The sequence below is a fragment of the Kogia breviceps genome, chromosome 10 (assembly GCF_026419965.1).
Source record: "Kogia breviceps isolate mKogBre1 chromosome 10, mKogBre1 haplotype 1, whole genome shotgun sequence".
Classification (NCBI taxonomy): domain Eukaryota; kingdom Metazoa; phylum Chordata; class Mammalia; order Artiodactyla; family Physeteridae; genus Kogia; species Kogia breviceps.
The window spans coordinates 79,287,671-79,315,399 of record NC_081319.1 but is presented as its reverse complement, the minus strand read 5'-3'; the positions used below and the strand labels follow the sequence as shown (position 1 = coordinate 79,315,399).

The 27,729-nt window shown below is 41.6% G+C and overlaps 1 protein-coding gene across 1 annotated transcript; it reads right to left on the bottom strand.

Annotated features, from left to right (window-relative positions):
* Positions 1-1,372: 1,372 nt before the first annotated feature.
* ANKRD66 (ankyrin repeat domain 66) lies at positions 1,373-24,985 on the bottom strand. Its single transcript, XM_067043147.1, has 5 exons — positions 24,937-24,985; positions 19,006-19,252; positions 8,497-8,673; positions 6,549-6,777; positions 1,373-1,571 (listed from the first exon to the last, which is right to left on the bottom strand). The coding sequence occupies exons 3-5, from the start codon at positions 8,657-8,659 to the stop codon at positions 1,373-1,375; spliced, it is 591 nt and encodes a 196-aa protein (XP_066899248.1). The 5' UTR covers positions 8,660-8,673; positions 19,006-19,252; positions 24,937-24,985.
* Positions 24,986-27,729: the final 2,744 nt, after the last annotated feature.

The following is a 27,729-nucleotide window of genomic DNA, read 5'->3' as shown; positions in this document are numbered from 1 at the left end:
TGATGTTTCGGGCTTCCCTGGTGGCGCAGTGGTTGAGAATCCGCCTGCCGATGCAGGAGATACGGGTTCGTGCCCTGGTCCGGGAAGATCCCACATGTCGCGGAGCAACTAAGCCCGTGAGCCATGGCCGCTAGGCCTGCGCGTCCGGAGCCTGTGCTCCGCAACGGGAGAGGCCACAACAGTGAGAGGCCCGCATACCGCAAAAAAAAAAAAAAAAAAAAAAAGATGATATTTTGCGCCTAAACACATTGATTTAGGCAGAAAAATTCGTAAACCTAGAAAGTGTCATTTCAAGTACACTAGGCCAGCTGCCTGGTAGAGGCTCTAACTATTGATTGGTTTCTGCTGTAGTGCTGTATGATGGGGGAAAAGAAGCAAGCCACCTATATAATTTTAAAAACTCTACTAGCCACATTTTTAAAAAAACTGAAAGGAAAAACATAGAATTCATGTTAGTAATATATTTTATTTAACCCAGTATCTAAAATATTATCATTTCAATATGTAATCTATATTATTAATGAGCTATTTTACATTTTTTGTTCTAAGTCTTCAAAATATGATATGCATTTTATATTTACAGCATATCTCAATTTGGATGCAATATTTTCATTGGAAACATCTGATCTGTATTTAGATTTCCTAAAATATACAGTTGACCAAGTAGAGTTGTAATTACATGTTCCATTATTTTATGCTAGCTCTCATTATTAAGTGGAATAAAATTAAGGTTTTTGTTTTCACTGAGCTAATCTATTGTCCAAATGGTTTCTCCTGTGTAGAAAGAAAGGATCATTGGTAAAAATGGCCCTGCTGAGACTGTGGGCTTCTACCACAAGCAAAAAAAAAAAAAAAAAAAAAGCTGGAAACTCAGCTACATCTCTTCACCTCTTTGCCTGGTCTATGTGACAACAAATATATTTTTTTTCATAGATTAACTGACCTGAGAACGTTGGAAATTTTTGAGATTTTATTGTTACAATACTTTTTTTTTTTTCATTGAAACAACCAAGTTTCCTTAGGAGAAGATTTTTCTTTGCCCCTGAAATGCTATAATTGCATATAGGGGCTCAGGAGATGCTGTCAGTGCAAATCACTGGTGACAAAATGCAAGTAGCTGACATTTGTCCCCTCTTGGTAATACTTAGGGACAGCAGGTATGGGCAAGGAGGAGACAGCCCATGTAGAGGGTCCCCAGGCCAGACTTCCAGATTGAACAACAGGTCAGGAGCTATCGGTAGAAGCCATGTGGGAAATTAATGATCTAGGAATAAAATCATGTCAGGACAACTCACACCAAACAACACCTAGTCTGGTGCCAAGGAGTCCCCTGCCAGAAAACCCAGTTCCAGTTCCTGGGATACCAGCCTTCTCACACTCTCCTCTCCTTGGTGTTGCTGAGCCTGGTGGCACCTCGAGTCTTATTCTTTTTCTTATTAGCGTTTTGCTTCGAGGAAGGAAGAGACAGCTCCAGCTCCCCCTTCTTGGCCTCCCAGTCTTCATCCCGCTGATCAAGCTGCAGCCCCTTCTGCTTGGTGGCCTGGCGGTGGGCCCGGCACTGGGGCTCAGCCCTAGGAGAGGGGAACCAGCTCTCAACCTCCAACACCCGTGGACTGGACAGCCTGCCCGGCCTGCAGAGGGGCGTCTCCTCTGCCCCCTGCATGCGGCCTGGGCACCTCCGCCGTCCAGTTGAGGAGAAAGGTGGCCAAGTTCAAGCATTTCCAAGTGTACACTTAGGGAGGTCTCAGACAATAAAGAAACTACTCTGAGGTGGAGAAAAACACAGTGCCCAGGTGGGATGTCCATAGAATCAAAGACAAGCACTTAGCTTGAAGTGATTGTCAGTTTTAATGACAGTGGGTGCACCACTAAGTTCCCCTACTCATTCTTATTTTTTTTTAATTTTTTTATTATTTATTTTTTTTTTGGTACGCGGGCCTCTCACTGTTGTGGCCTCTCCCGTTGCGGAGCACAGGCTCTGGACGCACAGGCTCAGCGGCCATGGCTCACGGGCCCAGACGCTCCACGGCATGTGGGATCCTCCCGGACCGGGGCACGAACCCGTGTCCCCTGCATTGGCAGGCGGATTCTCAACCATTGCGCCACCAGGGAAGCCCTCCCCTACTCATTTTTAAACTGCTCACATCAACAGAGCAACCCGCATATTATGGGGAGGCTGTTTTCCTTCATTTATTTTTAATTGCATTTTTTTCCTAATTATAAAAGCTATGTCTGTTCATTGTAGAAAAACTTAAAGTACAGAAACAGGTAGGGAAGAAAATAAAAATTATAATCACATATGTATTGTATGTATAGATGGATTTATGTAAATAAGAGTTAGATGATATATACAGATAGATGATAGCTACAGAATCTTAGAACAGGTGATAGATGGAGAAATAGATGAATCAATCATCATACACACACGGACGATAGGAAGCATACAAAAACACTGTTTTGTATATGAGGCCAAAGGGGAGTATGTGACTTGCTTAAGGACACCGGTGAAAGCCCATTCATGGAGATAAGATTTGAGCCAGTATGAGGACAAATGAAATTTGAGAGGATAAATGATCATACAGGCAGGGCAAACGGTATTGTAAGGGCAAAGCATGATAAAAAGCACAATTCATTCAGAGGACAGCAAACCTGCTTGTCACTCAGCCTTTGTGCCCCCAACAATCTGCAAGTGACCTCTCCATATTCAGACCACAAAGCCTCCCTCCTCTGACCTGCTCTTTTGACCTTGTCACTTTCTATCTTGTATTAGTGTTATTTACGTAAACAAGTTCTCTCCTCTCCCAGACAGGGAGCTTCTTAGTGTTCAGCACTGTACCTGAAGTATCTTTAAATCCTTTCCAGTATCTAGTTCAATGCCATGCACGTAGTAGGGCTCAAAAATATTTGGTCTTGTTTAAATTTTATGGAAGTATAGTTGATTTACAATGCTGTGTTAAATTTCTGCTGAAAAATATTTGTTGAACGAGAGATTTACTACTCAAGAGAGGCCGAATCAAAAGTTGAATTGTTCCACTAGGATACCTAGGATATTCTGAAAATTGTCAAATACTGTCTAAGCTTCTTTTGAAATTCTTCTATGTCCTTCCCTTCATCATCCTAGTCCAGGACCTCACCTACTTGCAACATGAAGGATTAAGAAATTCCTTACGTGACCTCCTTGCCTGTGGTCTAAGTGTGTCAAATGCAACCTGCACAGCTTCACTGCCACCTCTTCCACTACAGGAGTAACTTGGCTAAAGCCTTTGTTTCATCTTGTCAATCGCCTGATGAGTTCACACTCATCTTCTTGCCGAGATCGCTGTGGTCGCCCACCCAGCCAGCCTTATTCTCCACTGCTCTGCAGAGTAAATGCTCTGCTCTTCCAGGCCACTCACCCCTCCACTGTCTCTCCACCTCCTCACATCCACACACAACCTATGCCCATTTCCCACTTGGTATCTTCACTCCAAATCAAGAAGACTTCTCTGGGCTTCCCTGGTGGCGCAGTGGTTGCGAGTCCACCTGCCTATGTGGGGGACGCGGGTTCGTGCCGGTCCGGGAAGATCCCACATGCCGCGGAGTGGCTGGGCCCGTGAGCCATGGCCGCTGAGCCTGTGCATCCAGAGCCTGTGCTCTGCAACGGGAGAGGCCAAGGTTTCTCCCTCCTTCATTAGCCAGGTCTTAGCTCTATTTTAGGGTCCAGATTAATTTCCCCTTAACCATGATTCCTTCCCGTTAAGGCCTCTCTCTAACTGTCACAAGGGAAGTTCCTCATAGGAGATGATGAATAGAAATGACTTACACATGATGTGGTTGACCTTTGTTTTATTTGTCTGCTCAGCACTGCCTGCCCACTTTTCCGGGTAATAGCACTCACTCTGCATTCTTTGGAGGAATCCCTCCTCCCCCACTTCAGTTATGCTGGGGTTGTGTATCACATTCAGCCACCCACTGGTTACTAGGGAGGGGCTGAGATTACTCAGAGAAATTCAGTAAAGGAGAGCCAAGGATAGGTCCCTGAGGAATGCTAGCATCTAAAAGGCATGCAAGAATAGGAGCTTAGAAAAATTGTGAGAAGAAATGGTCAGCTAGTAGGAGAACAAGAAGACAGGAGCAGCAGATAAAACAAGAGAGAAGAGTTATCAAATACCAGATTAAGTGGAGGTAAGATGTGCATTGAGAAGAGGCCATTAATTTAGCAGCAAGGATCTCCATGGATGAGAGCTGATTCAGTACAATGATGGGGGAAGAAGTCTGAAGAGTGAATGAGGAAGTAGAGACAATTATATAGATGACCTTTCAAGTAGCTTAGAAATGTAGAGAAGAAGAAAGACATAGACATTAGAAGGGCCTCTAACTCTGTGTGTTCGTTTAATAAGATCTGTTTGAGTATGTTCATGAAGCAAAGAGAAGGGAAGGGAAGGAATAGAAAAAACTTAAAAATACAGAAGAGAGCATGAAAGATGCAACAAAGAATGTGAGAATGATGATCTTATACAAGACATAAAGGATTGGATGAAGGGTCTATATGGAGGGATAATACTTCCCACGGAAGGACGAACAGGAAGGCAACAAGGAACAGATGTAGATGTAGATGTGATATGTAGGTTTGAGAGGTGTGAAAACATATACCCATGGCTTCAATATTCTCTGTGAAGTAGAAAGCATACCCTCTGAGGGACGGGCTGAGGTGTGATCGGAGCTTGAAATTGTCAGTGATGGAGAAGAACAGGAAGAGATGGCTAGAGTGTTCTAAGGGCTCAGATGGAGACGGAAACCTTAGAACTTCTGGTGGAAACTACCTACTTATCTGCGGGCTTAGCAGACCAAGAACAACAGTGGAGAAGACAGAGACCAACCCAAGGCTGGGAATTCTGGATTATATGCTACAGAAGGACCAAGGGGTGGAAAGTTAAAAATAGTGGAAACAGAGTGAAAGAAGCAGTGTATCATGGTGTTGCAAACAAAAGAGGAGAAAAGAGTGTTTTGCTCACCATCTAATTCTAAAAAGATAAACCTGCTGCAATCACTGATGCACAGTGCACTCTGTCCTTCAGACAGAAGAGATTAAGGTGATGAATGAAGTTCTCTGTGCTTCTGACAGGAAATTAAAGATCATAACAGGATGGTCTGTGCTTTGGACGAGCAGCCTCCTTAGTTAGAGGTATCTCAGAAAGAATTTTAATGAACCCAGCTTCTTGTATCTTCCCATACATAGAAAAGCACTATAATCATTAACCTGAGACATCTGTTCTTTGTGATGAGCAGTAATCTTTTGCCAAGATGTATGCTTGACTGCATGTATTCCAAAGCCGCAAAAAATCATATGTAAACTAGCCCTGCCTCCCACCTATTGAGAGCAGTTTCTAAGAGCTACTGAGAGGCTGTCTCCCGAGCTCAAGTCCTCAGTAAGACCCTGAATAAAACTGAACTCACAACTCTCACTTTGAGCATTTTGCTTTCAGCCCACAGTATCCAGATGACAGACACATGGAAGATAGTGAAACTTTCAGGGAGGTGATAGATGGGAGGGAAAGAGGCTGAATGAGAAGAGTTCTTGCACTCAAATACCTGTGTGATGATCCAGGAACTGGGAAAATGAAGAAAGGGAGCTACGGTCACATGGTGGTATGTTAGAGTCTTAGAGAGTCCAGGAAACAATGTTGCTGATGCTGAGGTCCATAATGGTTGGAGGTTGTTGAATGTAGGGGATGATAGCAGGACTGGGGAGAAGACAGAGTCTTGGAGCCAGGATTCAAGGTTCTGCCTCTACTCCCCGAATCTTCTTAATTATGATTTTGAATATTTTTAATGTGGGACACCACTTTTAAGAGAAGGTGTCATGTGTCATGTGACAAGAAAGTGTCCCACCGCTCTTATCTGAGATAGTTTTTGTATAATCTAAAACAATAATTATAATGATTATAGTTTTTGTATAATCTAAAACAATAATTATAATGATTATATATGATATTATTAAAATTATTATAATCATGTGTAATTATAATGTATAACTTTTAAATGATAGATTTTTCCAGAAAAATCATAAAATATTTTTTATTAATTAACTACCTGACATACCTCTCTAAGTTTTATTTTCTGTAAGGTAATGAGGACTTTTTAAAAATTGAAGTATAGTTGATTTACAATGTTGTATGTTTCTGGTATACAGCAAGGTGATTCAGTTTTATATTACATATAAGAATATGTATATTCTTTTTCAGATTCTTTTTCTCTTATAGGTTATTATAAGATACTGAATATAGTACTGTGCTATACAATAGGACCTTGTTGTTTATCTCTTTTATATATAGTAGTGTGTCTCTGTTACTCCCAAACAATAGATTTTAATAATCTAAATAATCTAAAACAATAGAGTTTCCACCCCAAACTAGCCATTTCAGTGAAAAATTGGTAAAAACAACTCAAACAATTGGTTGGATTTCCTCGTTTCATTTTCATCAACCTGAGACCACTGAGTTGGCAAAGACCTTGGTCACTGGCTCCTCTTTCTCTGCCCTTTATAGCTGGAAATAAAGGAAACTTACCACTCCAGGAATGCTACACAGGCTTTCTGCCCATAGATCTGTGCGATCCTCTTTGGTGTGTCTCCAAAGAAGTCAGGGGCGTCGATGGCGGCGTGCAGGGCATGGAGAGTTTTGAGCACGTTCAGATGGCCCGATTCAGCTGCGAAATGAGCGGGGGTCCAGCCCACATCAGTTACCAGGCAGGGCCTGGCCCCGTGTTCTATCAGGAGCTTCAGCACCTCCACGTGTCCTTAGATGTCCCAAGAAGAAACAAGAGGTTAGGATGAAAGTGTCTCTGCTGGACCGAGGCCAGAGCTAGCCTAGGTGGCACAAAAGAGGGGGAGACGTTTGCCCTTGAGGTCCCACCAGTTTCCTAGCATCAACCCCTCCTCCCTTCTCCCTCTTCTTACAGGCACTCAGCACCCCACTCTTATCCCGTGGTTCCCACTCTCGGTCTGAGCCCTCCAAGGATTCCTGCTGTTCCTTCCAGGACACCCCCCTCTCCTGTCCATTCTTGCAGACGCTGCCCAAGAATCTTCCTTTTTCTTCCAAGTCACTCTACCCTGACCTGTGCTAACAACACCCCTAAGGCTCACTCTGCTTTTGGCAATCTCAATGCTGACTGCAAAACCAAATATTTGGCAATGACGTGGATGCATTTTGAGGGCATTATCCTAAGTGAAATAGGTCAGACAGAGAAAGACAAATATCATATGATCTCACTATATATAGAATCTAAAAACAAAAAAAACTGAACTCATAGATACAGAGAACAGATTCGTGGTTGCTGTGGGTGGGCACAAGACGGGTGAAGGTACAAAAGGTACAAACTTCTAGTTATAAAATAAATGTCATAGGATGTAATGCACAGCATGGTGGCTATTGTTAATAATACTGTATTGCATATTTGAAAGTTGCTAGGAGAGTAGATCTTAAAAGTTATCACAAGGAAAACAATTTGTAACTATGTAGCACATAGCACAGATGTTAACTAGACTTATTGTGGTATTTCACAATATATACAAAAATTGAATCATGATGCTATATACCTAAAACTGATATTATGTTGTATGTCAATTACATCTCAATAAAAAATACACCAAGTCCCACTTACATGAACGCTAGCACAGATTAAGAGCACAGGTTTTCTCGTCAGAGTGATGTGGGTTTATACCTGACAATAAATACCGCCTGCTAACCATGGCATCCCAGATGAGAAACAAACATCCGAGGTTCAGTTTCCTCATTTGCAAATTAAGGATATATTCACTTCCCTTACTGAGTTCTTGTGAAGCACAAAAGAATCACAGGCATAAAGTACACAGCCCAGCATAGAGCAAATGTTCACGGACAGGTGCTTTAGCATAGCTCCCATCACTTTGAACTGGAAAATTCTCCCAACTGATTTCTCTGCAGCCAGGCTTGCTTCCCACCAACCCATTCGCCACACAGGAGTCAAAACAAATTTTTAAAAAGCAAAGTTGACTGTAATACTTTCCTAACATTCTTCAATGGTGTTCTATGGCTGAAGGTCTTGACAAGCCCCTTGGCTGAGTTTTTGCCATGATCCCCCTCCAGTTCTATAACTGAGCCTTGTTTGGCGTGCCCCAGCCATGAACAGGACAAAGTTCCTGTCCTGCCCTCAAGAGGGCAGAAGGCTAACATTAATTGGGAGTCACTACGTGCTAGGCAGTGCACATTCACTATCTTACTGAATCCTCACCACAAGATTCCAAGGCAGCATTAGTGCTCTCATCATACAGACGAATAGACTAAGGCCTGGAGATGTTAAATAACTTGCCTAAGGTGCTACAACTAATAAGTGGAGGTGCCAGGATTGCAATGGCCCCCATTCATTCATCTGGCTCCCAAGAAATGCTCTTTCTACTACCCCACACCGACTACCAACTGGGAACCTCATGAACAGTGGTCTTGAAGGGATGGATCTACGTAGGCATTGCCTACTCACCCTTGATCGCAGCCCAGTGAAGTGGGGTTCGGTCATTCCAGTCCACATCCTTGTAGTTTGGGTCACAGAAACCTTTCTTCAAAATCATTTTCACTGAATGGTAGTCCCCAGCAGCTACAGCTTGGTGGAGTTTTGTCATGTCGGACAGTTTGGTCAATTCCATGACCAAAAAAACAACTGTGGGAAAAGCACGCCACTTAGGAAATTCTCTGCAACACTTTATTCCTGGGGAGTGATTCCATAGGGTTCCTGATTGTTTACTTTCTTTCTTACCTCATACCTTTGCATCCAGGGTTGCTTCATGTGTATGCCCTGCTGAGTGTGTATTTGAATCTTAGCTACTGTGGTTAGTGCTTGCCAATCCCCTATCCAAAAACTATCAATGGTTCCTTTCTGCCTATAGGATTATAGGCTAAGCTCATGGGTTGACATTTGCTAATTGGCCTCAAACCTCTTCCCAGTACTACTTCCCACTCCTACTCAAAATGCTAGCAGTGTGACTCACAGTTGTGTAATTCTGTGCCTTATCTTTCTCATCTAAAGAATGGGTATAATTAGCCAGGGTCTTTTGAGAATACAAGGACAATCCATGTGAGCATGGATACAGAGCAGGTGCTCCATGGAAATTAAATATTATCGCTACACCAATTCAGGAGATGGACAAGATGAAAACATACAAATAAAATGGCTAAAAATTGTTTACAACATTAAGACACAAACCAACAGTTCTCAAACTACAGTCTATAGACATTTAGAACTCCCTGGGACCCTTTTGGGGGATCCATGAGGTTAAAGCTATTTTCATTATAATTAAAACGTGATTGGTCCTGTTCCCTGTGCTGATAATTGGTCTGATGGTTCAAAAACAATGATGTAGGGCTTCCCTGGTGGCGCAGTGGTTGAGAGTCCGCCTGCCAATGCAGGGGACATGGGTTCGTGCCCCGGTCTGGGAGGATCCCACATGCTGCGGAGCGGCTGGGCCCGTGAGCCATGGCCTCTTGAGCCTGCGCGTCCGAAGCCTGTGCCCCGCAACGGGAGAGGCCATAGCAGTGAGAGGCCCGCCTAGCACACACACAAAAAAAAACAAACAAAAAAACCCAGTGATGTAGAAAACCACTGGTGCCTTAGTACAAAGTGAGGCAATGACACCAAACACCTAGCAGTCAAGGTATTCTTTTCCACCACACACACAGAGTTTTTGTTTTTGTTTTTGTTTTTGTTTTTAGGCTAATTTTAGTGAAGAAATTAAAGCAGTAAGAATTATTTATATTAAATTCTAACCCCAGATTACATGACTTCATAAAAGTGTTTTTATCATATTATATAATGAAATGTGTCAACATTTGGAAAATCTGCATAACTCCATGAATCAATATTTTTTATATGACAAGTGTATGACATTACCAAATCATGCATGGGTAAAGAGATCTATTCAAGACAGGCCAATGGGTTTTAGTGGAACAAAGTATGAAAAGTACATTGCGATCATTTCGGATTCTAACTATCCTTTAAAGCCCTACCACTTGTCCAATTCTGGTGTAGCATCAAAGAAGAACATCCACAATTATCTGAAAACTATAAAATATTCTTCTTTTTTCCAACTTTATATATGGGTAAAACCAGATTTTCTTTATATACTTCAACCAAAACAACAAACTGAATGCAGAAGCAGATATGAGAATCCAGCTGTCTTCTATTAAGCAACATATTAAAGAGATTTGACCAAAAAAAAAAAAAAACTAAAACAATGCCACCCTTCTCACATATTTTGCTTTAGAAAATATACTTATTTTCATAAAACTATTATTTATGTTATTATTATGTATTAGGTTTATTACAACTTTTGTAAATGAATCAAGAAACATTAAAAATTTTTCTGTTTTAATATCAAATAGGGTAAATACTGATAGCTATAATCCACAACAAAAACAGCTCTCTGGGGTTCACAGTAATTTTTTAAGAGTAAAGGAGTCCTGAGACTCAAAAGTTTGAGACTTATTGATATAAACAAATAAGGGGCTGAGACAGAAAAGAAAAGAACAAAGAGAGGGTCACTTGAGGTGAGGCCATGGGGAATGTCTCTCTGATCTCAACATGTGAGGTCTCAAGAAGAGGTTGGAGTCAACCATACAAACTGTGGCCTAGCAGCAGCAACAACCAGGAATTTGTTAGAAATGCAAATTATTGGGCCCCAACTCGGACGTACAGTATTAGAAACTGGGGGGTGAGGGAGCAGTCAGTGTCAGAGTAAGCCTTCCAGGTGAGTCTGATGTATCAGAAAAGCAAGGAGAGAGAGACCTTCAAGATGGCAGAGGAGTAAGACGTGGAGATCACCTTCCTCCCCACAAATACATCAGAAATACATCTACATGTGGAACAACTCCTACAGAACACCCACTGAATGCTGGCAGAAGACCTCAGACTTCCCAAAAGGCAAGAAACTCCCCACATACCTGGGTAGGGCAAAAGAAAAAACAGAGACAAAAGAATAGGGACGGGACCTGCACCAGTGGGAGGGAGCTGTGAAGGAGGAAAGGTTTCCACACACTAGAAGCCCCTTCACTGGTGGAGACAAGGGGTGGCGGGGGGAAGCTTCGGAGCCACAGAGGAGAGTGCAGTAACAGGGTGCAGAGGGCAAAGCGGAGAGATTCCCTCACAGAGGATCAGTGCCGACCGGCACTCACCAGCCAGAGAGGCTTGTCTGTTCACCCGCCGGGGCGGGCAGGGGCTGGGAGCTGAGGCTCAGGCTTCAGTCGGATCCCAGGGAGAGGACTGGGGTTGGCGGCATGAACACAGCCTGAAGGGGCTAGTGAGCCACAGCTAGCCGGGAGGGAGTCTGGGAAAAAGTCTGGAGCTGCCTAAGAGGCAAGAGACCATTGTTGCAGGATATGCGAGGAGGGGGGACGCAGAGCACCACCTAAACGAGTCCCAGAGATGGGCGCAAGCCGCAGCTATCAGCACTGACCCCAGAGACGGTGTGAGACGCTAAGGATGCTGCTGCCACCACCACGAAACTTGTGTGCGAGCACAGGTCACCATCCACACCTCCCCTCCCGGGAGCCTGTGCAGCCCGCCACTGCCAGGGTCCCGTGATCCAGGGACAGCTTCCCCGGGACAACGCACAGCGTGCCTTGGGCTGGTGAAACGTCATGCTGGCCTCTGCGGCCGCAGGCTCACCCCGTATCCTGTACTCCTCCCTCCCCCCGGCCTGAGTGAGCCAGAGCCCCCTAATCAGCTCCTCCTTTAACCTCATCCTGTCTGGGTGGGGAACAGGCGCCCTCAGGCGACCTACACGCAGAGGCGGGGCCAAATCCAAAGCTGAATCCCAGGAGCTGAGGGAACAAAGAAGAAAAAGGGAAATCTCTTCCAGCAGCCTCAGGAGCAGTGGATTAAATCTCCACAGTCAACTTGATGTACCCTGCATCACTGGAATACCTGAATAGATAACAAATCAGCCCAAAATTGAGGCGGTGGACTTCGGGAGCAACTGTAGACTTGGGGTTTGTTTTCTGCATCTAATTTGTTTCTGGTTTTATGTTTATCTTAGTTTAGTATTTTGAGCTTATTATCATTGGTAGATTTGTTTATTGATTTGGTTGCTCTCTTTCTTTTTTAAAATTTATAGATATATAAATACTTTTTTCCTTTTTCTCTTTCTGTGAGTGTGTATGTGTATGTTTCTTTGTGTGATTTTCTCTGTATAGCTTTGCTTTAACATTTGTCCTAGGGTTCTGTCTGTCCATTTGTTGTTGTTGTTGTTGTTTCTAGTATACTTTTTAGCACTTGTTATCATTGGTGGATTTGTGTTTTGATAACTCTCTTCTTTTTTTTTTAATTACTTTTTAATTTTTATTTTTAATAATTTTTTCTATTTTAATAACTTTATTTTATTTTATTTTTTCTTTCTTTCTTTTTCTCCCTTTTCTTCTGAGCCATGTGGCTGACAGGGTCTGGTGCTCCAGCTGGGGTCAGACCTGTGCCCCTGAGGTGAGAGAGCCGAGTTTAGGACATTGGTCCACCAGAGACCTCCCAGCTCCATGTAATATCAAATGGCGAAAGCTCTCCCAGAGATCTCCATCTCAATGCTAAGACCCAGCTCCACTTAATGACCAGCAAGCTACAGTGCTGGACACACTATGCCAAATAATTAGCAAGACAGGAACACAACCCCACCCATTAGCACAGAGGCTGCCTAAAATCATAATAAGGTCACAGACACCCCAAAACACACCACCAGACATGGACCTGCCCACCAGAAAGACAACATCCAGCCTCATCCACCAGAATACAGGCACCAGTCCCCTCCACCAGGAAGCCTACACAACCCACTAAACCAACCTTAGCCACTGGGGGCAGACACCAAAAACAACAGGAACTACGAACCTCCAGCCCGTGAAAAAGAGACCCCAAACACAGTAAGTTAAGCAAAATGAGAAGACAGAGAAACACAGCAGATGAAGGAGCAAGGCAAAAATCCACCAGACCAAACAAATGAACAGGACATAGGCAGTCTACCTGAAAAAGAATTCAGAGTAATGATAATAAGGATTATCCAAGATCTTGGAAATAGAATGGAGAAAATACAAGAAATGTTAAACAAGGACATAAAAGAACTAAAGAGCAAACAAACAATGATGAACAACAGAGTAAATGAAATTTAAAATATTCTACAAGGATTCAATAGTAGAATAAATGAGGTGAAGAATGGATAAGGGACCTGGAAGATAAAATAGTGATAATAACTACTGCAGAGCAGAATAAAGAAAAAAGGCTGAAAAGATTGAGGACCGTCTCAGAGACCTCTGGGACAACATTAAACACAACAGCATTTGAATTATAGCAGTCCCAGAAGAAGAAGAGAAAAAGAAAGGGACTGAGAAAATATTTGAAGTGATTATAGTTAAAAACTTCCCTAATATGGGAAAGGAAATAGTCAATGAAGTCCAGGAAGTTCAGACAGTCCCTAGTAGGAAAAATCCAAGGAGAAACATGCCAAAACACATATTAATCAAACTATCAAAAATTAAATAAAAAGAAAAAAATATTAAAAGCAGAAGGGAAAAACAACAAATAACATACAAGGGAATCCCCATAAGGTTAACAGCTAATCTCTCAGCAGAAACTCTGCAAGCCAGAAGGGAGTGGCAAGACATATTTAAGTGAGGAAAGGGAAAAACCTACAACGAAGATTACTCTACCCAGCAAGGATCTCATTCAGATTCAACAGAGAAGTTAAAACCTTTACAGACAAGTAACAGCTAAGAGAATTCAGCACCACCAAACCAGCTTTACAACAAACATTAAAGGAACTTCTCTAGGCAGGAAACACAAGAGAAGGAAAAGACCTACAATAACAAACACAAAACAATTAAGAAAATGGTAATAGGAACATACATATCTAAAACTACCTTAAATATAAATGGATTAAATGCTCCAACTGAAAGACATAGACTGGCTGAATGGATACAAAAACAAGACCCATATACATGCTGTCTATAAGAGACCCACCTCAGACCTAGGGAGACATACAGACTGAAAGTGAGGGGATGGAAAAAGATATTCCATGCAAATGGAAATCAAAAGAAAGCTGGAGTAGCAATTCTCATATCAGACAAAATAGACTTTAAAACAAAGACTATTACAAGAGACAAAGAAGGACACTACATAATGATCAAGGGATCAATCCAAGAAGATATAACAATTGTACATATTTATGCACCCAACATAGGAGCACCTCAATACACAAAGCAAATGCTAATAGCCATAAAAGGGGAAATCGACAGTAACACAATCATAGTGGGGGACTTTAACACCCCACTTTCACCAATGGACAAATCATCCAAAATGAAAATAAATAAGGAAACACAAGCTTTAAATGATACATTAAACAACACGGACTTAATTGATATTTATAGGACACTCCACCAAAAAACAACAGAAAATGCTTTCTTCTCAAGTGCTCATGGAACATTGTCCAGGATAGATCATATCTTGGGTCACAAACAAGCCTTGGTAAATTTAAGAAAATTGAAATCATATCAAGTATCTTTTCTGACCACAACGCTATGAGACTAGATATCAATTACAGGAAAAAATCTGTAAAAAATACAAACACATGGAGGCTAAACAATACACTACTAAAAACCAAGAGATCACTGAAGAAATCAAAGAGGAAATCAAAAAATACCTAGAAACAAATGACACTGAAACACGAATACCCCAAACCTATGGGATGCAGCAAAAGCAGTTCTAAGAGGGAAGTTTATAGCAATACAATCCTACCTCAAGAAACAAGAAACATCTCAAATGAACAACCTAACCTTACACCTAAAGCAATCAGAGAAAGAAGAACAACAACAACAACAAAAGCCAAAGTTAACGTAAGGAAAGAAATCATAAAGATCAGATCAGAAATAAATGAAAAAGAAATGAAGGAAACAATAGCAAACATCAATAGAACTAAAACCTGGTTCTTTGACAAGATAAACAAAATTGATAAACCATTAGCCAGACTCATCAAGGAAAAAAGGGAGAAGCCTCAAATCAATAGAATTCGAAATGAAAATGGAGACATAACAACTGACAGTGCAGAAATACAGAGGATCATGAGAGATTCTACAAGAAATTATGCCAATAAAATGGACAACCTGGAAGAAATGGACAGATTCTTAGAAAAGCACAACCTTTTGAGACTGAACCAGGAAGAAATAGAAAATATAAACAGACCAATCACAAGCAATGAAATTGAGACTGTGATGAAAAATCTTCCAACAAACAAAAGCCCAGGACCAGATGGCTTCACAGGAGAATTCTATCAAACGTTTAGAGAAGAGCTAACACCTATTCTTCTCAAACTCTTCCAAAATATAGCAGAGGGAGAAACACTCCCAAACTCATTCTACGAGGCTACCATCACCCTGATACCAAAACCAGACAAAGAGGTCACAAAGAACAAAAAGGGCCAGATAGGAAATATTTTATACTCTGTAGGTCAAGAGGCAAAATCAAGACTATTATGTAACAAGAGAAAAACTCCTGCCCTGTTTACCAGGGGTGGACCATCCTGGGGGAGGAAGCGTTGGTGCTGGTGGGTGAGCATGCTTTGTGTCGAGAAGCCCTCAGCTGGAGACATTTTCAGGGCAAAGAGCTTGAGGGCGAGGGACCTGGTCCATGGGTTGGTCACTTGCTCTGCCCCAATGATGCCGAGATCCCAGCACGCCCTCTCTCCTCTCCAAAAGCCCGACCACCTCAGGTCGACAGCTGGTGGGAGACAAGGTGACTTGCCTTGTGTGAGATCCCACAGCTCAGTGGCCGGAAGTTCCAACAGCAGAGTTCCCAAAGTGTAGAGGTGACCAGTAGGACCCTGAGCAGCGGCTAGGCCCAGCCTTGGGCTTGGGAGACAAGTACTGGGGTCAGAGGAGGGAGCAGGGGACAGAGAAAGTCACCTCGGCTGGCTTTCTGAGGCTCAACGTCCTTGCCCCCCTGAGGCCCACCACCATTGGAGGTAACCATGGGCCTACAAAAACAGGGAGTGAGCCAGGAGTCAGATTGGACCCGTAGACCATAGTTTACCAATCTCTGATGTATATAAAGCATCTGGGATCTTGCTGAAATGCAGATTCTGATTCAGTAGTGTTGGAAGCCAACCTGGAGCTCTGTGCCATGACAGGGTCATGGAACAACAACAATCCAAGACAGCGCTGCAGGGCAGTGCTGCGCCCAGGAAGCTGACTACATCTCTTCTGATCTGTTCTGTAATTTTGTGCTTCTGCCTTGAAAAAGTACATGGGGGATTTGTCCCCCGTCCCAAGCTTAACCGTGTAAAACATCCTCTTCCCCCTCCCAAACCAAAACCTACGGATTGGGACTTTTTAACAACAGCCCCTGCTGGTGGGAGAAAAAACAAACAACCTGGAAATTTAGGGTTGTTTCTATGGAAAACACCAATAATAAAAAAACAATGGCCCTACGTGGGAGTAATAAATGATTATGGGTATTGTTGGTTCTGGTATAAGGATAAATTAATCATACAGAGTCAACTGCCAACATCGGAATTGTTGACTCGTCCATTCAGACAAGGCGTCATGCCCAGAGAAACACAGTGATAGATTAAATTGTGAAATATATTGTAGATAATTTAGGGGTACATTGTTAAGACTTGTCCATGCGGACCTCTGGGACACATAGGAAAGTTTAGGAAACTTCCTCCTCCGTAGTTTCTTTTAATGGATTGTTACATATTAGCTTGGCTTTGTTATTAGTATGGATTGAACCTACTCTAAGAAAAAACAATGATGTTTTGAGAACCTTTAGAATTACTTTAAAAGTACATCTAGAAATATTAGGTACAATCTATTGTGAATATCTTCTGAGGTTTTAGTTAAATACCTGATGATGTAATCACTGAGGGTATATAAATCTGACTGTGAGAAAGTAAAGAGAGAGAGATCATGTTTGTACATACACAGTGTTATTGATTTATTTAACGTCCCCTCGCCGACGCTGTCCTTCCCTCGGGTATTCTTGGACCTGCCGGAGCTGGACTCCCGCACAGTAGGTCTGGGATGGGCCTGAGATCCTGCCTTTGTAACAAGTCCCCACGGCAACTACTAGTGCATCGGCCACACTCAGAGTAGCTTTGTCTCTCTACAGGCAGGGGAGAGAGAGAGCAAGATTGGAAACCTGAAGTCAGATAGAGGCAGTGAGGATGTTGTTCTCCTCAGAAGGACTGCATGAGAATCACTGGTAGGTTTAAAAAAAAATAGATGCTTGGATCTCAGCCCAAAGTGGTTCTGAATCTCTGAGTGTGCAGGACATGTCTTTTGCATGAAGTGGGTACTCAGTACATATGTTGAGTAACCAAAGATGACACGGGATGTATCTTATCTTTTTGGCTTATTTGTTTGGTAGAAAATCTTGACACTGGAGCATTTGATCGATGATAAAAGAAAATGGTAAACAGAAGTGCTAGAGGATTTCCCACCTGCAGGAGTCGCAAAGTCACATTGTGTCTGGGAGTCTCTTTGCTTGCCTTTCGCACAAACCTTTAGTCAGGTTTATGCAGAAATCAACCCCATTTGTTTTGCAATTGAGTTCATACCAAGGATATTCCACACCTTCTCATGGGGAAGTTGCAATTCAAGTAGAAGTTTTCAATGGAATACAAACAGAAGATTTTTCAAAAAAAAAAAAAATATGTATAGGACTAATAAGCATATGAAAAGATGCACAGCATCATTAGTCATTAGGGAAATGCAAATCAAAACCACAGTGAGCCACCATTTCACAACCACCAGGATAACTATAATTTATTTATTTGTTTATTTATTTATTTTTGCGGTACGCGGGCCTCTCACTGTTGTGGCCTCTCCCGTTGCGGAGCGCAGGCTCCGGATGCGCAGGCTCAGCGGCCATGGCTCACGGGCCCAGCCGCTCCGCGGCACGTGGGATCTTCCCGGACCGGGGCACGAACCCGTGTTCCCTGCATCGGCAGGCGGACTCTCAACCACTGCACCACCAGGGAAGCCCTAGGATAACCCTAATTTAAAAGACAAATAATAACAAATGCGAGGATGTGGAGAAACTGGGGCCCTCATACACTGTGGTGGGAATATAAAATGGTGCAGCCACTTTGGAAAGCAGTTTGATAATTCTTCCAAAGGTTAAACATGGAGTTATCATATGACCAGTAACCACACTCCTAGGAGTAAACCTAAAAGAAGTGAAAACATATGTCCACACAAAAACTTGTACACAAATGTTTATAGCAACGCATTACTCAAGAGCCAGGAAGTGGAAACAACTCAAATGTCCATTAACAGATAGATGGATACATAAATAAAATACGGGATATTCATACAATGGAATAGTATTTGACAGTAAAAAAATGAGGAACTGACACATGCTACAACATGCATGAACCTTGAAAACATGCTAAGTGAAAGAAGCCAGTCACAAAAGACCACATATTGAAAGATTCCATCTATGTGAAATGTCCAGAATAGGCAAAGCTATATAGAATGTAAATTATTGGTGGCCTAGGACTGAGATGAGTTGGGGGTGGGAAGTGAGCTAAGGAGCATAGGATTTCTTTCTGGGGCAATGAAATATTCTAAAATTAGATAGTGGAGGGTGATGCTTTCACAACTTTGAATATATTAAAAACCAATGAACTGCGTACTTTAAAGAGATGAATTTTATGGTATGTGAATTATATCTCAATAAGGCTGTTTAAAAATCAATGATACTATTAATTAGAAGCTTTCTTACAAAAAGCCAAAAATTTGTTTGTAGAAAAGAGATACAATTCACTAGCCTACCACTAACTACGAAAATTTAGCAAAATTTCCTACACTAGAACCCATGTAAATTTGATTAAGTGCACTTGAATTTCCATCTTTCTCATGACAGGTGTCTCAGGTAAAAACTGGCCAGTAAATATAAGTTGTAATAAATATGAATGATCTATAATAACTGCAGTAAAGACAGAGGTAATGTAAAAATACTTACTGTCTTTTGAAATCTGCGGCGCTCAGCGTTGCAAGGGAGTCTTAGCTGCCTGTCTTGTTGTGTTCACACCATGGAAACTGATCCCGCCCGCCTCATTAAAGCCTGCCAATCAACTTCAGCCTCACAAGGTGGGGACCGTCTAGGGGCGGGGACTGCTCCTCTGCTTGCCTGGATGCTGTTCAGCAATTGTATTCTGCTTCTGTAGTCCAAGAGGGGTCTTTAACAGGTTCTTCTGGAACAGTATTTGCTTAAAAAATATGAAAATGTTAGAAAACAATCTCCAGTCCCCAAGACACCACGAAGGAGGTAAGCTGTTTGGTAACATCCATGGAATGATGGAAACAGCGTGCACCCCTCACATTCAGAACCCGCTATGAGGTCTCAGGCAAAGCCCTTAACTTTGCGGAGCCTCTTTTTTTCTCATCAATAAAATGAAGTTTTAACACCTTTCTCATAAGGCTATGAGAGATGAGTAGCTGAAATAATTTATAAAGCACCCCACATAGGGTAGAGGAAGAAACAGGGGGAGGAAAGGAGGAAAACTTTAGGTGCTTCCGTCTTGCTTCCTCTTTTTGCTCCCTTACTCTAAGCAGCTGGTATCTTAATGATGATGCTGGTCTAAGAGACCTTCTCCCTCCCTCCCTCCCTCCCTTCCTTCCTTCCTTCCTTTTCCTTCTCCTCTTCTTCCTCTCCCTCCCTAACCCCCACATTCATTCCTTCTCCCTCTTTTCTTTTTTTCCTTTTCCCCTGTATTTCTCTCCATTCTTTCTTCCCACATGTATTTATTGAGTGCCTTATATCTGCCAGACACTATGCTGGGCCTTCTGGAGAACAGGGCACTCACTCTTCCTGTCTTCTTTGAGCTTAGAGTTCAAAGAAAAAGACAATAAGGAAGAAAACAAATAAATGTCTACATGTAAAATTACAACTTGTATAAGTCCCATGAACAAACAATGTGCAATGGCAGAGAATAACAGGAGAGGAGGTGATGGTGGATGGCCTGAGAGGATGACCTGTGCTGAGACTTGGCATAAAAGAAGAGGCCAGGAGCTGGGGAAAGTGTTCCAGGCAGAAGAAAGGAAACAGCTTGGCCTAAGTAAGGAATAAAGAAGAGGAGGATGCAGCTGGTCTACGGGATGTGGGGCAAGAAGAAAAGATGAGTTTCATATAGGCAAGGGCTATATCATTCAGGGTCTTCTACAGTATGTCAAGGAGTTTGGGTTTTTTCCAAGTACAAGGAGAAGTCATTGAAGTTCCTTGTTTTAAGCCAGGAACAGGATTGTGCAAATTATATGTTTTGAAAAGTAACTTTGCCTTCTACATGGAGAACAGGCTAAAGGGACACAAGTTTGAAAGCAGGAAGACCACCAAGGGGGCTACTGCCCAAGTCCAGGCAAGAAAGGAAAGTGGCTTGTGTATTTGGCAGTGGAGATGATGGAGAGAAGAGAATGAATGAAATAAAAAATTATTTAGGAGATAATATTAACAGGACTTGTCAATGAATTAGACATGAGCAGTGGGGGAAATGGAGGAATCAAGGATGATCCTTGGGTTTTTGGTTTAATCGACTTGGTGGGAAGGCGGTGATGTTTGGTGGTGTGGTGGTGAGTGGGGAGGGCCAAGTCTGGGTAGTAGAAAGGTAGTTTAAATTAAGTTCCAGTTTGAATGTGTTAACTTTGAGATACTTGTAACACATCCAAATATCAAATAGGAGTCCAGAGTTCTGTAACTTTAGGGTTAAAGATACACATTTGGGTGTTGTCAGCATATAGGTGATGTTTAAAGGTATAGGTCTATGTAAGATAAGATTAAGGATAGCAGGTACAGAGAGACCATCATTCTGAGATCTGGTAGCCAAGGAAGAACTATCAAAGGAGATTAAGAAGCACTGCCAGGGAGGCAGGAGGAAAACCAGGAGAACATAGCTTCACAGAAGCTAAAGTAGAGTGTGGTTGGAAGGAGTAATGATAAACCATGTCAAAGAGGGCAGAAGTTTAATGAAAGCCTGCACCTGGGCCTGGGAAGGTGACAGTCAGGTTCCATTTGTGACTTCTAGATCATATGTTCCCTTCCTCCTATAACCATCTTGTAGGAGCTTCCATGGGGTCTTCTAGGCAGGGAGCAGGACCTCAGTTGACATCTGGGATTATCCCTAGGGTCAGGAGAAGAAGGATGTGCTGGGTCTAGGATTCCAGCACTCCTGCTGATCAGCACAAGCTGGAAATATGTGCCGATGCAGCATGAATGCTTGGGAGGTAGGATTACAAAGAACAGTTGCTGGAGAGGGAGTAGAGAAAAGGGAACCCTCTTGCACTGTTGGTGGGAATGTAAATTGGTACAGCCACTATGGAAAACAGTATGGAGGTTCCTTAAAAAACTAAAAATAGAATTACCATATGACCCAGCAATCCCACTACTGGGCATATACCCAGAGAAAACCATAATTCAAAAAGACACATGCACCCCAGTGTTCACTGCAGCACTATTCACAATAGGCAGGTCATGGAAGCAACCTAAATGCCCATCGACAGATGAGTGGATAAAGAAGATGTGGTACATATATACAATGGAATATTACTCAGCCATAAAAATGAACGAAATTGGGTCATTTGTTGAGACGTGGAAGGATCTAGAGACTGTCATACAGAGTGAAGTAAGTCAGAAAGAGAAAAACAGATATCATATATTAATGCATATATGTGGAAACTAGAAAAATGGTACAGATGAACCAGTTTGCAGGGCAGAAATTGAGACACAGATGTAGAGAACAAATGTATGGACACCAAGGCGGGAGAGCGGCAGGGGGTGGGGGTGGGTATGTGATGAATTGGGAAGATTGGGATTGACATGTATACACTGATGTGCATAAAATTGATGATTAATAAGAACCTGCTGTATAAAAAAAATAAAATAAAGTTCAAAAATTTAAAAAAATAGAATATTACAAAAGTGACCAATAATTTCGTTTATATGTATGTACTGGTTTATATGGGGAAAAGCTTAAAAGAATATACTTGAATTTAGATTAGTTGAATGAGCACTTATAAGTCACACAAACAAAAGAAACATTTTGTAATTGTCAAGGGTAGAGCTTTTAAGGACCTTGATTATCTGTGGTAACAGTAGGAATGGGAAGGAGGATATGGATGACACTGAGTGTAGAATCAAATAACTTGGCAACCTATAAAGGAGCCAGGTAACTGTGAGTCACAGTGCCACCGGGTGCCTTGGACTTAGTACAAAGCGTCCTACATCTTGATTGGGGTTAGTAGCGGTGTTATCAATGACTCAGGCAAGGAAAAATGTCCTGGAGACCGGTTTGGCAAGCCAGATCTTAGAGTCCAATTACTGAATGAATACAAACAAGCCGGTTGTGACATCCAGAGTTCCAAGAGTCCATAAGTAAACCAAGTCTACAGAAGGCATTAAGACCTGCCAAGGGGGAATGAAGCCTAAGCCTGGCATTGGATGATGACTTTTGGAATTGGCTAAAATACTGAGTAAAAGATTCTCCATCCCTTCTCCACTTTTGAAACTTAGAGGCATGGCCATCTGGGACCTGCTGTCCTCTGGAAGCGCTTCACCTCTGAGGTCTTGTGTTTCAGATTCTATTCTCGATCATGACCTTCTACCACCCCACTTCCATCATGCTGCCTCAGGGTAGTTTCTTCCAACCCACTCAAATCACCAATATTTTTCAGTTCTTCCTGGTTATTCATGTTACGTATGTGTATAGTCATATTGATATGAAGTCTCTTTCCCATAGCTGTGTGAGTATATATATGTGTGTAGCATAGTAATATGGACATGAACTCTCTTTCCCATAGGTGTATGTGTATATATACATATGTGTGTATTGATGTATAGATATGTAGGTACATATCTATATATCAGGTGCTCGTTCTACTTGCCAAATACTATTCTAGGCAATTTACATATATTATCTCTTTTAATACTCACTGAGCCTTTGTGATATAGATGATATTATTATTTCTATTTCACACATTAGGAAATTGAGGGGTTTAAAGTCTGTGCAAATTGCCCAGGGCCTTAGAGCTAGTACAGGTAGAACTGGATTCGAGCCCAGGTCTGTCTGACTCAGCTCTCTTAATTACCGCATTTACCTTTGGAAAAGTATCTAGAAGACATGTACTAAGTTGTTAAATAATTACCTGATGAGGTTGGGGTTATGGCGGAACCCTTGTATTCTATATTTTTCTCCTTTGTTTGTTTGGATTTCCATCTAAAAATGATATCTTTTTCCGTTAACAAAAATTCCCTCATTTTTCACTGCCTCTGGCCAGTCTGCTCTCCCAGTTTCCAAGCCCAGATAGCCCTCCTCTGTTGTTCAGTTCCTGGACTGGCAAACATCTCCAGGGAAAGCACATCACCAGACAGACTGAATCCATGACTAAGGAGTGGATTCCAGTTACCATGGGGCTCAGAAAGCTTCAAACATCCTCAGGCAGTTCTCATTGCCATTTCCCAGATTTTCACTCTCCTCGTGCTTTCTTTCACTCAAAGTATAGCCATATGTCTTGTCTTTTCCATAAAATGTCTTAAAAGTAGTCGACACATATTGTCTTTGTAACCTTTATTCCTTACTGACTCCCTGCCTTCACCCCTCTATTATACTCAGACTGGTCTTAGGTGTCACCAATGCCTTCCTGATTGGGAAATCCCACAGCCCTTGCTTTAGTCACTTTTATTTAATCAACAGTGTCAATCATATATTTAAAACTCCTTTCTCTCTTGACGTCTGTAAAGCTTCTCTCTCCCATTTTCTATCCTCACTTTGACCAACCTCACAATTTCATTCACGACATCCTCTTCCTCTTACCTTCCATGAATGCGACTGTTCTTTAGAATTTTTTCTACCACTACCCTGTCTAAAACCTCTCCATATCAATTCCATGCACTCTCAGTATTTTTATCTCTAAATAAATGACTTCTGCCCAGGTCTCTATATTGAGCTTCAGACCTGTATAACTAACCACTCAGTGTGCTGTCTCACTAGAGGGGAGAAAAAGCACATTTTGTAGTATTTGCTGAATTCAAGCCACCCTCATGAAGTCACTGCAGCGACAGCTGGAAAATGTGCACAGTGGCTCTCTCGAGCAGGGATAAGTTGACTTCACACACCACTTGGTACCCAAGGGCAAAGGGTCTCAAACTATTTTTTTGACATACTGCAGAAAATAGGTTTTATGTCAGTTACATGTATATGCTATGGAAATCAAACTCTATGAAACAACACTAAACTTTACCACATGTGATGCACTTTAAGAGTTGTCATGTTCCATTTCATTAAAAAATATTTGTACCCACTCACCAAGTAGATTTCATAAGCCATCAGTGGTTCAAGACCCACAATTTATAAACATCATCCTCGGGTCTTTCAAACTCAATATACACAGAATTGCGCTTCTGATCCCACTTCTACAACCTGTTCCTTTTCCCCTAATCTCCTGTGTCAATCAATGGTTCCATCACCTACCTGGTTTCCCCAGCTAGAAGTCTCACGGCCATTTTGGACTCACCCTGGCCATTTCTGCCTTGTTCATATCTCTCAGGTAGATCTTCCAATCTCAGTTCCCACTGCCACTATCCTGTTCTAGATCACCTTTCACCTAATAGTCTCCTAATTCATCCCCTGCTTTTGGTTTCTCCAATCTCAACTTATCTTTTTTCAGTTCAAAGCCATCTTATAAAAATAAGTAATGTTACTGCTCTGCTTAAAAACTTTGATGGTTCCCCACTGCCCCAAAATATTTCTTATTCATTCAGAAAACATCTATTGGGCAACTACTGTGGGCCAGGCTCTGTATTGGACTCAGGGGAATAAAAATGCCATGGTTCCTATCCTCAAGGAGCCTACAGTCCAAACTCCATTGCATTGCTGAGAAGACTCTTTTAGTAGTTCTGGCTCACCTTTTCACCCTACCTTCTGCTCCAGCCTGTCTGTATACCTGATGCCCTTGTCACAGTGGAGGACTGGACATCATCAAGGTGCATCCTTCACTTCTAGGCTCCGGTGCCTTGGCTCATGCAGTCCCACATTCTGTGGGATACCTCCCTCTTCCTTCTAGATGAGCTCCTACTCATTCTTGAAAGCCTCTGTCTTGGCCGAGCCTTCCTTTTCACAAGTTCCTATTCAAACATTTAAAATATTCAATCAATGTAATCATGTCCATATCCCAAATAGTTAAATAGTACTGAAGTGCTAAAAGAGAGAAGCCAGGGTCCCCTACCTCAACTCACCCCAACCGCAGCCCAATTCCCCAAAGGTAATCACACTTAATGATTTTCCTTTTTAGATATCTGGTGATCTCCATGTTTCCAAAATAATATTCTATATTATTATTTCTTGGTGTATCATCCTAGGTACTGTCTATCTAATTTCTACTAGGAGAGTGAGCATTTAGCTCACATCCATCCTGGTCCTATCTTTTCTCTTCTCTAACCCTCCTAATAGAGTTACATCTCTCTACTCAGGCCCTCCACTACATCTCTCCTCTGCAAGGTCACTGTGCATCCAGACCTTTATTTTTTGTTCTACTAGCTATGGACATTATCTCTTTTGACTCTCTACTTTTTCCAAAATGCGACCCTTAGTATCTCAACCTTTTCTCCATCCTAGTAGGCCTCACTTCTACCTCCTTCTACCTACTTACCTATAGGTACTTCTACATTTTAAAAATCAATCATATTTACATTCTCCTGTATAATCATAGTTCATTCTTCTTTGGCTTGTTTAAAAGGTGTTTCTAAGAGGTGAAAACCAATAAGCGTGTTTGTACTGTTAGACTAGGTGAATGTTGTTTTCGATGGTCTAGTGGAATGCTCTGATCATACGTTCTTCTCTGGGCCGTTCAGAGAAGTATATTTTTAGATTTCAGGTTTAATGGTGTCTCCACCCAATAGCTCAAAATCAATCCATTTAAAATTATATCACACTTACATCATGCCTTTCCTGAATATTTTCCCTCTTGGAGTTTCTAGTTTTAACTTTAATTGTTATTAATTTTAAATTTAAGTAATTTAATCTTTTAATTTTTTCTTTTTCATTCTGTTACCTTCTAAGGGCCCCGAGGGTTTCCAAGTTCCCAATCACACTTTTAGTTTTATTGAATCCCATTGTTTCTTCCAGCTTCATTACTTTAATCAGGATGGGTTAGTTTCCAGGCTGTAGTCACCCTGGGGCTTCCCTCCTCAGCTCATCTGGCCTGGAGCCTCTTTTCCTTGCATCCTGTGCAGTGAGAATGCCTTTCACTTCCACCCCTTCCAAGGAGAATTAATAACTCACTTCTCAGAAACCCCACAGTTCTGTATTTACCTACAAGGGTTCACTTGCTATGGTGTGATTTCCTTAGCCTCCAGGGATAGTCATCCTTGAAATGGTACCTAACATACAGTTTGCCCTCAATAAACACTATTTGAAAACACTATTGAGCACATTATTGCTATTTATTCCAAAATCTTGATTGAGGACAGAGTCATCAGTTTTTTCATGTTAAAGAGTAAAGAAGCACTTCTATATTGATGGAAAATGGGAGTAAGAATTAAGAGATAAGAAACAGCTCAACAAAGAATCAATTTATAAACACAAGTACCTTATTTTTTTCACCACATCAAAACAAAAACAAAACCCATATCAGATCCACCTTATAATCTGTATATCTACACTGACTTGCCATCCTTTGGAACGTGAGGCCCATTCTTTATTCATTTCACTGGACTAGAGTTGCCAGAAAAATTATAGGAAGCCCAGTTAAATTTGAATTTCAAATAAACAACACATAATTTTGAGTATAAGTAGGTTCCAAATATTGTATGGAACTTACTTATACTAAAACCTTTTTGTCGTTTGTCTGCAATTCAAATTTAACTGGGTGTCCTATATTTCATTTGCTCAATCTGGCAACCTTACACTGGGGACCTTCTCAGGACATTAACCTGCTAAATGCCAACCAGGCTGACAACCTCAGAGAGAGTGATCTGATTACAATGGGAGGAAGCACAGAGTTGGTATGGAAAGGAAGAAAATATTTCATACTTGCCTTCAAGACCTGCTTTCAAAGCCCACCACCTTTTTAGGTGTGATGATGAATTTTCTGATTGTGTCTTCTGAATCTTCATCCTGTCTTACGATTAAAGGGAGGAGGTCCTTAGACACCTCTTACGTAGTGTATCATGTACCCTTTTAGATTAATATTCTGGGGCAATTTGTTTCATAGGCAGTTATCCCAGGAAGTATGGGAAATTGTCATTAGGCTGAGATAGTTTAAATTTTCACCTATTGTCAGGTTTAAATAAGTCACTGCTTCTTTAAATATAATACTATTAGGTAGCACTGTGTATGCTCTGTCGTAAGCATTTCACATACATTTGCATTTCATTCTCACAAGGTGCCTCTGACTAATGAGGAAGCTGAGAAGCAGAAAGCATAAAGAACTTGCCCAAAGTGACATCACTAATTAGTGTGAGAAAGGAGCTATAATCCATGCCTTCTTAATCTGGAGTCCTCCAAATAAAAATAAGATAAATTTCATCTACAGTCCTGTCAACCTCTCCAAAAAGCCAAAAATCACTAGCTAAAACATTAACTCCACCCATGAGTGTCAAACTACTTTCTCTGAGTCTCTAACTGAAGCTTTAAATGAATATTTTAAAATTAGAAAGTTGGATTGAGGAGAAAGCATTGGAAAATGAAGGAAGGAATTT